Source organism: Chanos chanos, chromosome 6, assembly GCF_902362185.1.
Source record: "Chanos chanos chromosome 6, fChaCha1.1, whole genome shotgun sequence".
Classification (NCBI taxonomy): Eukaryota; Metazoa; Chordata; class Actinopteri; order Gonorynchiformes; family Chanidae; genus Chanos; species Chanos chanos.
In genome coordinates, this window is record NC_044500.1 from 15,989,530 (window position 1) to 16,002,495 (window position 12,966).

Consider the following 12,966-nt stretch of genomic DNA (forward strand, 5'->3'; position numbering starts at 1 on the left):
GAGTGAAGGACAGGAAATGCAAACCCACTCACCAGTGAGACTCTCGCATTTGGCGTGGACCCATCGGTCGCACTTCCCACACTGCATCATTTTACTGTCATAATCATCATCATCATAGCACTTATCACAGACAGGGCAGAAATTGCCTGCAAACAGAAGCCATGCGCATTTTAGACACACCTAACACAACTCTCTCTCTGTCTCTGAAACACCCCTAAACCCACAGACGGGATTAACACCGACCTTTAGCAAAGAGTTTGGCACAGTCGTGACACATGGAGAAATCATGGGACCACTGGGCATCCCAAGTCTTTCCTGGTTTGGTGGCTCCACAGCTTTTACAGCGGACACACTTGGTGCAAATCTAACGCAAAAACAAACAAACAAACAAAAAAAGAAAAAACAAAGACATGTTTAAGAAATGAGGAAAAGTACTTCAAAGGCAATACTGGAATGATGTTGCAGATGCTGTATTTGTGTGAATACCCAGACTCTTTTCTTCTTAGTGGGTCTTGTAGGGTGGTTGGGTCCCAGGCACTCAGGGTGATAGCTGTTTCGGCACTTGTCACACTCCAGCAACTGCTGCAAGGTGGGAGGGTGGTGATGGGGCAATGGAGAGACAATGATTCAATTTCATGGGCATGAATAGCTCCATTTCTAAAATGAAAACCAAAACTGAAGCAGCTAATAACACTCAAGTATTTGATGTGGGGCTTAAAGCTTTTAATATACACATTAAAATCCTTCAGTGGAAGTTCTAATTCAGCACCAGGAGTTACTCAACCACTGGAATAAGACTAAAGAGGGTGTTCAGAGAGTAATACCATGTAAGGGCTACTCATGGAAATGTTTTCCCCCCTGTGCATACCACATGAGGGAACTCATCAGGATATTGCTAAAAAAAATAGAACTACAAAATAAGGGATGGGGGAAATGAGACATATCAGATTACAGCTGACTCATACTTCAATAATGTTTTTTCCATTCAGCTATTACAATTCAGGGTTCATTCTATGCCAAAATTATTCATCCAAGATTTTTTTTTTCCTAAAAGCAAAACAAATTGAATCAAAGGCATGCAACAACACCATAAATCACTGAATACTATTACACTGTACCATTGCAGAATGTGTCTTTAGTGTCTAATTTTTACTCTGCAGTGTGAGTACGCATGGATGATCTTTCATTACATAGGGCTTGCATTTATTTCACCTGTTTTCTTCAAAATTGAGAGAAAAGCGCAATCAAGTTTGCATAAATCAGTGTTGCAAGTTGATGACATTAGGGGAACATACCAAAAACAATCAAATCTTGTATGTTTATCTTCCACAATAGCAGATAAGGAATGACAGAGGAACGAAATCACTATTTTTGGTCAATATTAAACTCATTTGAACTATTTTCTCCTGGGCTCTTTACAAAAAAAACAAAAAAAATGTTATTTCTTGGACTTGATGTTTGACAACCCATTACTTTTTCCCTGTTGATGAAAGGCATTTAGCATTGTTGAGCACTTAGCGCTACAAGGGTTCAAGCGGTGTTTGATTTCAAACACCTATGAAATATCAAAATAAATGAACAGCATGTCTGAAATGCACGTATTTACTAGAGCCTGACCAATAAATCGGCGAGTCGATATTATTGGCCGCTTTGAGGTAATTGAAGATAAATCGGCATCAGCGTGTGTAACGGCCAATATATGACGCTTAAAAAAGAAACGAAGAGACGGAAGATAGATCCTTCAAACACGTTATGACATTCATGCAAGCCATGCCTGGTTTTGCTGCAGTAACATGAAAGCTAGTACAGTCAGTCAAACATAAAAATTACCTTTAACATTACGGTAGTTGAATGGTGTAGGCTAAGCTGTTGACAAACTTGATTGTAGGTTTATTTATGAAACAGTGTGGCAGTTCTAGCATGTAAAGAAACAACGGTCTTATTTCTCCCTCGTCACTTCTCAAAATTCTCTGGCAACATCACTTACAGCAGCTTATAATGCTGTGCATTGCTAAATTAGGTTACCCACAAAGCTAGCTAATGCCTTGTTTATCAGTGGAAGACTGCTAACGTTAATGAGCAGTTAAACTATAGCGTCTAACTTATTCTGCCTAAATGAAGCAATGGTAAAGATATCCGCAACTTGCATGTCTGTAGTTACAGTCGGTGCATTGGGAATGATCAAACCAGAGGGGACACAAACAAACATGAGCTGAACAAGCATCTAACATGGCTTGGAAGCCGAACAAAGTTATCTATCTTTTCTTTCAAACGTGTAGAGTGAAATCCCAAAGTCCTTGTTGCTGACAGGCATGTAGCACTAGAGGCATTCAACAGCAGCATTTACTCTACGTCACTGTAACAGTTTACTGCATTATTTAACACAACTAATATATTTTGTTGCATTTTTGTTCAAGGTACTATTTATGAAAACAAAACAAGTTCATTTTTCAACTGAATTATGTCATGTTATCTTGATAAGGACTTTTAAATAACTACACACAACAAATGCTAAGGAAAATCTTTGTTCATGTTATGTGTTTCTGGGGGAAAAAAAAGAATATTGGCTGATACATCATTATCGGATTTTTAAATCCTCAAATGTCGAAATTGGTATTGGTCTGAAAAATTCGATATTGGTCGGGCTCTAGTATTTACAACTAGATGTGCACATAATAGCCATCTATATCCAGTCCTCTGAAGGTGCCAAAGGTGAATATTGTGTGTCACAAATTTTTACTTTAGTTTTCTGGTGCTGGCGGCCACAGGCATGGCAGAAGCGGCATCTGCGGCAGCACCAGTTTTCCCACTCTTCCTCCAAGGGGCGCTCTGTCTCCCCCAAGCAAAAGAGATGAAAGGGCTCACAGCACACCTGGCAAAACACAAACTGTGGAAAAGACAGGGTGTTACCTCCATGTGTTCACAGTTAACAGCTGTTCCACATTCCACGATAAGGAGAGTTCACCCTTTTCCCACTACAAATCGCGTAAAATGTCAACACTTCCAGAAATAATGAGTCAGATCACCAATGCTCTCTAATAAGAGATTGTGCTTCAATCACTGATAAGCCTAAGTGAAGATTTATGGCGCACGCAGTCAGGGAATGAGGCTCACCTCCACATTGCCACTGCTGGCACAAAGAAAGCACACAACCCGTGGGGTGATTGGCACAGAGGTGAGGATGCTGAGCCCACCCATTTCCCACACATTCTCAATGTCATAGTCTTGCTTGAAATCCACTCTGATTCGATGCACTCCGTCGCAGGGCGCTTTCTGCTTGGCATTGCCCCCAGTCGAGGGAGTGCTCAGGAAGTTTAAAGTACTGCTGTCAGGTTTTGTGGCCATCTGCTTCTCCTGTAAACAAGACCAAATTAGCACAGAGGTGACAGACACAAACAAAGTACTCAGTACCAACAGTAAGGCTGCATTTATTCGACCGAACCTTCTCTTTTGTTCTAGGCTTGGATGTTGGGACACGAGTGGTCTGTTTCTTCATTTGTTTAGCTTCGGATACTTTGGGGGGGAGAATAAAAACAAAAAAAAAAAATCAATTAAGTCACGAAAGGGCACAAGCATGTAAAAAAAAAACAAAACAAAAAAACCCCATGTCACTTAGGTAATCAAAATCACCGACCTGTGTCTGGGGTGGATGTGACTTGACTCTGTTGTTGGGGCTTCTTCTTAGGCTCAGTGGATGGGGACTTAGGAGGTGCCTCCTTTTTTGTTGCCATTTGGCTCTGCTGTTGTGTGGGCTCTTGGGACAGTGCTGGTGATGAGGGGGTGGTGTGAGGTGAGCTGGATGGAGGGTTGGACTGTTGCTGTTTGCGCTCCTTCCTGGAGGCAGCACTTAAAGGAGCAGAATGCTGATGGGATTCCTCAGCCACAGTTGAGCTGGGAGGTTGAAGAGGCTCCTTAGAGGGATGGCTGTGGGGTGAGGGAGACGACTGGTGGTGCAGTTTTTGTTTCTCCTCGCCCTGCTTAGGGGGAGGAGTTTCACTCTTTTTGCGGGAAGGCTCATCCTTCGTAGATGAAGGGGCTGGTTTGGGGCTCGCCTCAGACCCCAGAGATTTAACCGAATGATGGACCTCCTTTTTTTCTGACATCTTATTCTTCTTCTTATCCTTTTTACCTAAGACAGATGACATTATTATTACGTTTGTAAAACAACAAAGAATTAACAGATTGGGGTTTCATATTTTGTTAACACTAACCTTTTACTTGTTTCTGGAGAAACATCTTTGAGGGCATCCACTGCAGGTTTTGACACTTCCTCACCCTATGACAATGATCACACAGTTTTTTGACTGACATAAATCTGAGTACATTTGTTTAATGATCTTCAACAGTGTTTCACAGGTTAAACCAATTAAAAACAACCAAGTTCAAGCTTAAGAATCGTGCATTCTCTCACTTGCAGCACTGTTTCTTAATGTTGCGACCTCCAAATTTGGGCTTATCCAGGCAGTTGGTGCAAACCCCACAGTCCTCTGGGACCTGGCAGCCAGGACACTGCCCACAGCGCCGTGAGCGCCTGCCCTTCCTAGGCGGGGCCTCTTGGATGGTTTTGTGCCTTGTCACTGGCTTGATGGGAGGGGTGGATGGCTCTGCCTCCTCAGACCCTGCCACTGAAGATTTATCTGTGAAAAAGCATTTAAAGTACATAGTTAAAAAAAACCCAACAACAACAACAAAAAACCTATGCAACCAAAAGGAGTCAACCACATCAACAAATCAAGTCAGACAGATTTTCTAACCATCATTCCCCATGGAAGACAGGATCTTTTCTCTTTCCTCCCATGGCAAGGCACTAAGGGTGGGCATGTCGTCTGGGAACACAGCGCGGTTGCGGCCCAGTGCCACAGCAGCACGACGACACACATGTTTGATGCGTGGACCACGGACTGATGTCTCTGAAGAATCACTCTCCTGACCCTGTAACAGTGTGATCAAATTAAAAACGACACAAAGAATCTCAATTCATTAAAAATAACAACAACAAACAACAACAACAAAATTGGAAAACAACTGCTAGCAGATTCAAAACTGTAAGAAAACTGCTGTTAGCAAGTTTGACTTTTTTTTTTTTACTGTTTATCTTTGTAATTCAGTTTCCATTTAACTAAACCTCTGAAAGAGAATGGATGAATTCCCCTTTAAGAAAACGTTACTCTGGACTTTCCCCAGACATAAAACCTTTTCTGGGGAAATACCATGGGTTATGTGATTTTAGAAAAAGCCTCTTAGAAATAGATCAATACAAAGAAACACCACACAGAAGAGTATAGGAAACACTGACCTGAACTTTAGGCTGGTCCACCGATTTCATTGACTTGCTCTTCTCAATCTTATAAAGTTGAGCTTTAGCCTTTTTAAGTAGTCCTGCTACCCTCCTGTCTGTAACTGGCTGTTTCTCAGCATGGGCCAATACAAAACCAAGTGATGTGGCGGTGGGAGATTTTCCTGTCTGTCCAGGCTGGATGGGAGTACTTGACCTCTCCTTGTCCTTCTCACCTCCCTCAGTTTCCCCCTTTTCTGACGGCCTTCCTTTCTTGGACAGACGACCCTTGGATAAAGGGAGTGTGCTAATTGGTTGGACTGCATTTGAGTCTACTGGAGAGCCCTCTGCCCCAGAGTCAACAGAAACAGATTTCTTTCTTCCTGGCGTCTTTTTCTGGGCGAGAGATTCCTCAATGTCTCTCCCATCCACAGCAAAGAGACTGGAAGTAGAATTAGTTGGTGTTTCTGAAGTAAGGCCCTTTCCTCTTCTTTCCCAGTCTTTCCTTCCATCCCTTTTATTTTCCTTCTCGCGCTCCCTGCTTTTGTCCGTTTCTCGTTCTTTCTCCTTAGCCATACTGTCTCTTGAAGCTGAGACACCCTGCTCTTTGACTGACTTCCCAGAGCCTCCACTTGGAGTTTGGGGACTGGAAGTAAAAAGAGGGAAGAGCGGTGAGGAAGAAGATGAAGCAGAGCTCCCACCCACACTGAGGCCCCCAGCTGTTCTTCGGCTATCTGGAGCTCCATGAGTTGTGAGACCCATGGAGCCTTGTGAGAAGGTGCTGAAAGGGGCTTGAGTTAAGGCACTTGCAGCTAGCGGACTGACAGCTACTCCAGGCAACGGGCTAGCATTACTGGTTGCGCTTGTGGATGAAGAGCTTGCCAATATGGAGAGCTCAGCAGGGCCTTTTCCTGTTTGGACCCCCGACTGACTGCTTCTTCTGGTCATGGAGTGTGAAGGTGACCTGGGCTGCCCATGAGCAAGCCCAAATGCCCTCTTCCTTCTGCGACGCAATGTCCTGCTTGGAGCTGAAGAAGCCTGGAGAGGAGACAGTGAACCTGGGCTGCTTCCTGATGATGATGGGAGAGTGACTGACTCAAAGATCCGGGAGTGGGCTGCACTGGGAGTGAAGCGGGGGGCACGCAGCAGGGGACTGCGCTTCTGGAGTGATGGCTCAAAGCGAGATGAGGGATGCTGGTGGTGATGGTGATGCAGGGGGGAAAAGAGCCTTGTACCTGCCCCAGATCCCCCACCCGGTGCAGGGAAACCTCCTGGTGCAACACCCCCAGCTCCTGGACCAGGAGATATTAGTCCCACATCTTCAGGTGTGAGTGGCGGAGGCCGGAAGTTGTCAAAGATGGGCTTGCGAATAAGGCCCTCCTTAGCATACTTTGCTGAGGAAAAGCACTGTTGCTCAGTGCGTGATAAAGATGTCCAGCGGAATGTGGGTTCACGTAGAATGGAGCGGTGTTTGTCACGATGACTGGCGAGCACTGGGGGTGTGGGAAGAAAGGGGTGGGGCATGATCCATGGAGAGTGGGAGTGGTGCTCACTAATGGAAGATGTGTTTGATGAAGCTGACTGGGGAGGCTGAGGAGGTGTGAGAAGAGGGGGAGGTGGAGGTGAAGAGGATGAGGAGGCCGTCGAAGAGGCCTGCTGTGATCCTGCTTGTGTCGAGGAAGAAATCAGTACACCTGTTGCTGGGCTTATGATGGCCTTTTTCCTCCCGCTCATCAGACTGCCCTTCCCACGAGCCACCAAACCCCCTCTCCTAAGACCCTGACCTCTGCACCCCCGTCGACTTTGCTCCATCATCACCATGTGCTCTGGTTCTGGCTCGGATGGTGGTGATGGTGGGTGTGAGACATTGTGTACACTGGCCTCCTGCTCTCCCTGAGAGGATGGGGAATGGTCAGGCTCCTCTGAGAGGGCCTGGGTAGCCTCTGAAGCCTGCGAGTCACAAGAGGAGTCATCCAGACTGGGGCTGCTAGAACGGGATGACTCCCCAGAGGAGAGCTGGGAAGAGCGTTGAGATACAGCACTGGAGCCGCAGGAAGCAGCACTGCTACTAAAGCGACCATTGCTGGTGCTATTGTTGCAGCTGCTATTATTGAGGAGACTGGCTGCAACAGCAGTTACACTGGCAGTTGGGGCAGGGGGAGGGGGTGGGGGTAGGGTGTCAATAGCAGGTCCAGAACCGGGCGGGGCAGCAGCTCCAGTTGTGACAGGAGCTGTAGAAGCAAGCGTAGGTGAAGGGGATGTGGTAGGCTGGGGTGCAGCAGCAGAGGCAGCGGTGTCTAACCGCGCTATTTTCATATGCGGGGGCGGAGTGCCGAAACTGGCCTCATCCTCAATGAAACGCTTTGGAGTCTTGATGATCCGCAAGGAGACAGTGCTCACGACAGGCATAATGAACTGCCGAATGTTCTTCAACTGCGTTCTCCTCCTTCTCCTTATGCCACCTTCCATACCTGCAGCTCCCTGGGCACCTATAGCAACAGCTTCTTTCTCTAGCAGTTTCTTTTTCTGTGCCCCTTTTTTAGCACGCTGCAAAAGCTGCTTTGCTATTGTAGCGTCAGTGCGCTTGGAGGGAGGGACGATACGAACAGGCTTGATGTGACGGGGGCTCTGCCGTAATCCCAGCGGCCTTCCAAGCCTGGAAGGGGAACCTGGGTGAATGGCTGTTGGGGAACCATGGGGATCTGGGCTAGTGCGTTCATCAGCAGGATGTGAGGCCCTGAGCTTGAGGTGCTGAGGAGTGTGAGGGTCCAAATCTCGCTCCCGCCGAACCCTGAAGGTCTTTTGTTTGGCAGTCCCAACTTCCGTGGAGGACAACTCTGGAACTGAGGAGGCAGCAGCCTGAGCAGCAGCAGCTGCGGCTTTGAGGCGCTCAGCAGAAGGCGGCCTGCCACGCCTCCGTCTTGGCACAACAGGGACCGGAACACCCTTTTTCACAATAGCCTTGAGCCTTGACTTCAGGGGGTTCAGCTTAACTTCCCGGAGCCGTTTCAATTTGGTCACCTTGGAGTCACGGCCCGGTTTGGTGAGCTTGGTCTCCAACTCCTGCTGCTGTACAGATCCAAGAGCGGTTCGCTTGGTGGCTTTTCTCTCCCTGTCATCTTCTGCCATATCCTTTCTATGTACCGGAGTTGAGCCATGCTCCTGTGCAGCATCCTTGGTGTCGTCTTGCAGTGCATGGCTGCTCTGCTGCCAGATCCTCTGACTGCTAGATGCCGGAGGACGACCTCTCCTTCTCTCCCCTGAGCCAGGTGGCCTTCCTGGTGGCCGTCTCACCTTTTCTGTGGGAGGAGCAGGACCTTCGGGTTTACCTCGAACAGACAGAACAGACAGAGGGGCGGAGTCGACACCTGTAGCCACTCTCTGTGAAGTCAAAGCCCTTGGGGGGCGGCCTCTGGGCTTCTTCTCCTGAGTAGGAGTAACTGATACAAAGGCAAAGTGTTTGTACACATCAGTGCATGCACTGGCAAATTATTTTTTGCATCCAAATGACAAAAACAATGATATCTCAGCAGACATGTATTGTCAACAATTTGTAGTTAAATTTTTTTCCAAAGATGCTACATACATTTATAAAGCAGAGCTGAATCTTCTCAAGTATTGATCAGGTGGATCAGTTGGTTTTCACGTCATGAAAAAAAAAAAACACACTGGCATGAAAGATTTCCTTACCTGTCAAGGTCCTTCCTGGACTATGTATTCTTCTGTTTTCACTGGCTGTACCAAAACCACTAAATACTTCTTCCTGTAAAACCCAAGATGCCCAAGTAAGTATATTATGAAACACTGTTATATTTATTAGATAGCCTATTCAAAGGTTTGCTCTGAAGTAACAAGTTCTGAGAGATGCAACGTGTGATGCATTACCACCTCCTGTGAGTCATCACATAACTGAGAGCACTCAAACAGAGAACTGTAAGATCATTACTTAAAGTTGGCCTTGCTTTCGCTGACTCAATCAGTTTCCTTCATTCTGTTTATCTGACACATAACTTTTGGTGTTTGAAGTTTGAAAACAGTCATAACGTTAGACTTTCTTGATCTGAATTCATCCAACAGATCATCCACAAGCATGCTCTGCAAAGCCAGACGACTTGGCTTCCGGTAATTGCTAACAGTCGAGTCATTCAGGAAAAGAAAAGAAAACCACTAAGAAAAGAAAAAAAAAAGTTCAGTAAGAAAAAGAAAAGGTAAGGCCTGAAAGACACAAAATGAGAACCATCAATGCTCTGTGTCAAAAGTTTTTACAAAGTGTGTAGTCCAGTCACGGGACCTTTCAAGGCGCATATGCAATCCACACCTTCAAATGAAATTTCTGGCTTCGAGATATAATTCTGTGCAGAGTGACATGTTGAGACACAGAATTAGACTAGGTCTGGTTAAAGACATCAAACAGAAATGATGATCTCAGAAATAAGATTGTACAGTGTGATTAGACTAAAAGATAGTCTAACACATTGAGCTAATTACATTATCATTATCCAGTTTCAAAATACAATTCAGTTTTTGTGTGTTCTTGATTTTTTTTTTTTTTTTTTTTAATTTTAGGAGTGATGAGATCTTGAATTGTGTTGGCCTTTCCTCATAAGTTGCACAACAGAATCTTCAGCAGCAGCTGTTGCTAAGCTGCATGACATCAATGGTGATGTCATTTTCAGGACACCTGCTGTGGGAAGTAGATCTCATAAAGGTGAAGTGATGTGTCGACTCTATCTCTCAAACTTTAGCAAGTGCTGGATGCAACTGCTCAGTGCCTGGAAATCATAAAGCTTTATTTTAGGTGCTTATTCCACATGACAAAAGAGATAATGAATACAAATTGCTAAAGCGAGTAATTTTCTGCCTAGTTTATCTCATCTATTTATATCACAACACTTTAGGTACGCCATAATTCCAACTCCATTCAGAAGGCCAACTTGAAATCAATTACAAATACTGCGCTTACCAAACACTTACGAAACTACAGACACACAGCATAGTCTACAAAACAGCTCAGACTACCACATGCTTCTCAGACATGTCTGTAGTGTTACACTCCACACAATAAAACTGCAGCTGGAACAGTCTCCTCGGATAAAATCATTACAGCTCTCGTTACTTCAAACAGGGTAAATAAACTAAAGAGATGCTTTCTGCACGTCTAATTCTACTTATGTGGGAGTAAATGAGAAAATGCTTTGACTGTGATCAGAGGTGTAACTGACATATGAAGACAGACAATGACTAGCGCCATTCGCTTTAGTGGACATTACTGAATATTACTTATCACTGGCTGAGAGACCTACTTGTTCCTTACTGAATGAGGCAGGTTTATCCCCACAAAGGCAAAGAGAGAACATGTGATACATAGGGGAAAACAAATTAGGCTAATTTTAGTGGGTTTCAGTGATACACTGCTGAGAGTAAGGATAAGTCAGTAAATTGACCTTGGAGAAGAAATGGTATATATTTACATGTAGCATTTCATATCTATTTGGACACCATAGTCTGACACTTGTGAAATGTTTTACAAACCTGGTTATAAATAAACTAGTGTTTTTTCCATAATTCAGGACTGTCACTGCTCTTAAAATGCCAGCAAGCTGGTGGATGAAATAATGTACCTTAAAACAGTCTAATTCTTCCTAACACTTTTACCATCTGCCTTCAGCCAAAAAGTGCCTTGCATATTCATGGGTGTGTACACCTCGTCCATGGGATCATTTCCGTATGAGACTATGGAAAGGACTGTGGAAGACAGCCCAGAGACTGTGTTAATGTCTGTGTAAAAAAAACTGTGTGGGCCTGTTGCTTGCCTATTGTGGCTCGCAGTCAATTAACAGGTTTTGCTTGCCGAAAGCTTGTTGTTACTTGCCAATGGCTATCCTACAAATGTTAACGCTGAACCCTTTGGAGAGATCCATATGCTTGCACCCAAATATCAGCACCAGCCTACAAGATGATGATTAATGCCTTCATGTTCCTCTAGCAGCCCCTTTGTGTTGATTCTCAAGCCTTAGGGGGGCGTTTCATTTCATAATCTTTATTTATAGCAGCATGTGGGGCTTCAGTTAAAGTCCCTTTGGCCCAGTTTGTACAGCAGCTGCTGTCTGAGAGACCACAGGCAAAACTTCAAAACTATTCCCTGACTTGAACAATTAAACCAGCTTTGAAAGCATAGCAGTCTGACTGAAATGATACAGTGACAATTCCAATTGGATTACACCACATTACAAACATTAAAATGAATGAGGCATTGAAAGAAGCATTCACTGAGATCAATTACAACCATTTGATTTCATTTCTGTTTTCTCATTTCCAGTAACAAGGACTTTCAGCATGTCCAGAACTAGATGGGATTCTGTAGTAATGTCCTCAACACTTCAAGAGATGTAAGCATTTGCAGAGATGAAACAGCATTTCACTGCAGCCTCTCCGTACACTCAGAGGTGTTGGTAGCACAGCACAGTGGGTGGAGCAGAACAAGCAGCTCAGAATCACTGTGACAACATGAGTAGTTCTCAATGACAGTACAACTCTGCCTCAGGCACTCCTGCTCTCCCTCTCTCTCTCTCTCTCTCTCACACACACACACACACACACACACACACACACACACACACACACACACTTCTTCTCCTGTGCATGAGATGCACTGCAAGATGTAAACAACATCCAAAGACATGGCGGAGGGAGGAAGGAAGGAAGAGAGACAGAGAGAGAAAGAGAGAGAGGCTGTAGAGAGAGCAACCATCTTGACCACGCAGCAGCAGCAGCAGCAGTAGCACCAGTGCAGTTTCAGTAAGATGAACAGGGTTTGTGGACCACAAAGCACACATGAAAGCTTTATCTCAAACAACCCACCCACACATCACAAGTTCCTGACTCGCTGTGCAGCCACGCAGCCAAAGCTGCTCTATCAACGCCCACAGTTGAGACTGGGAAGGGGAGGGGGGGGGCATGGACTCACACTGATCCCATCCTTGAGAAAGTGACACTAAAGCACAGCCAACACGCAGGCACCTGGTCTGAGCGCAAGGAGGAGGAGGGATGGTGTGTGGCAAATGGGTGAGTGTGAAAAAACAACAAAGACTGGTCAGAACGCGGAAATAAAAACAAATCCTTTTAGTAGCAGCATTGAGAAAACATGTGGAGCAAAAGTCCATATGTTTTAGAGGATTTGATGCACCGCCCTACGCTGCAGTCGTGCACATAAATTTTTTCTCTTTTCCTTCTTTTCTACCTGTATATATACCAAATCTGTGTTGTGTGGACCAAGAGATTACGAACACTGCAGCCTGTGTTTTAGAAGTGAGGAAAATAGATCAGATCACCAAATGTGCTGAAAGGACCACAGAAAGTATTCGGGGTGGGAAGCAAAAACAAAGTCCTTTCACAAAACTGTTTTCTTAGCATTTGACTCTACTAATGAACAGCACGTAGTCAAGTTGTCAATTTGTTGTTTATCTGTGGTCACAAGACGTCCTGCCCTGAGCAGATGGTGTCAAACCCAGGAAAGGTGCTCAATATGGCATCTTCGGCTGGCTCAACGAGGACTAGGTCTATGTTGGAAAGCAGAACACAAACTGGCAAGCGTCCCTCGCCAGAATAGGACATAATTGCACTCCTGTGTGTGGTCACTGATTCTCAACACATACATATGCCTATAATCACTGTAACCCCACTTATCCACA

The 12,966-nt window shown here is 45.0% G+C and overlaps 1 protein-coding gene across 1 annotated transcript in view; it reads right to left on the reverse strand.

Annotated features, from left to right (window-relative positions):
• kmt2a (lysine (K)-specific methyltransferase 2A) overlaps positions 1–12,966 on the reverse strand; it is a 29,859-nt gene that overhangs the window by 12,797 nt on the left and 4,096 nt on the right. The window contains exons 2-13 of the mRNA XM_030776355.1: positions 8,966–9,038; positions 5,297–8,715; positions 4,755–4,932; positions 4,412–4,637; positions 4,212–4,276; positions 3,635–4,129; positions 3,443–3,513; positions 3,115–3,354; positions 2,741–2,887; positions 487–582; positions 244–364; positions 33–146 (exon numbers count right to left, since the gene is read on the reverse strand). Coding sequence (XP_030632215.1) covers positions 33–146; positions 244–364; positions 487–582; positions 2,741–2,887; positions 3,115–3,354; positions 3,443–3,513; positions 3,635–4,129; positions 4,212–4,276; positions 4,412–4,637; positions 4,755–4,932; positions 5,297–8,715; positions 8,966–9,038 — 5,245 coding nt within the window. The remainder of the gene's footprint in view (positions 1–32; positions 147–243; positions 365–486; positions 583–2,740; positions 2,888–3,114; positions 3,355–3,442; positions 3,514–3,634; positions 4,130–4,211; positions 4,277–4,411; positions 4,638–4,754; positions 4,933–5,296; positions 8,716–8,965; positions 9,039–12,966) is intronic.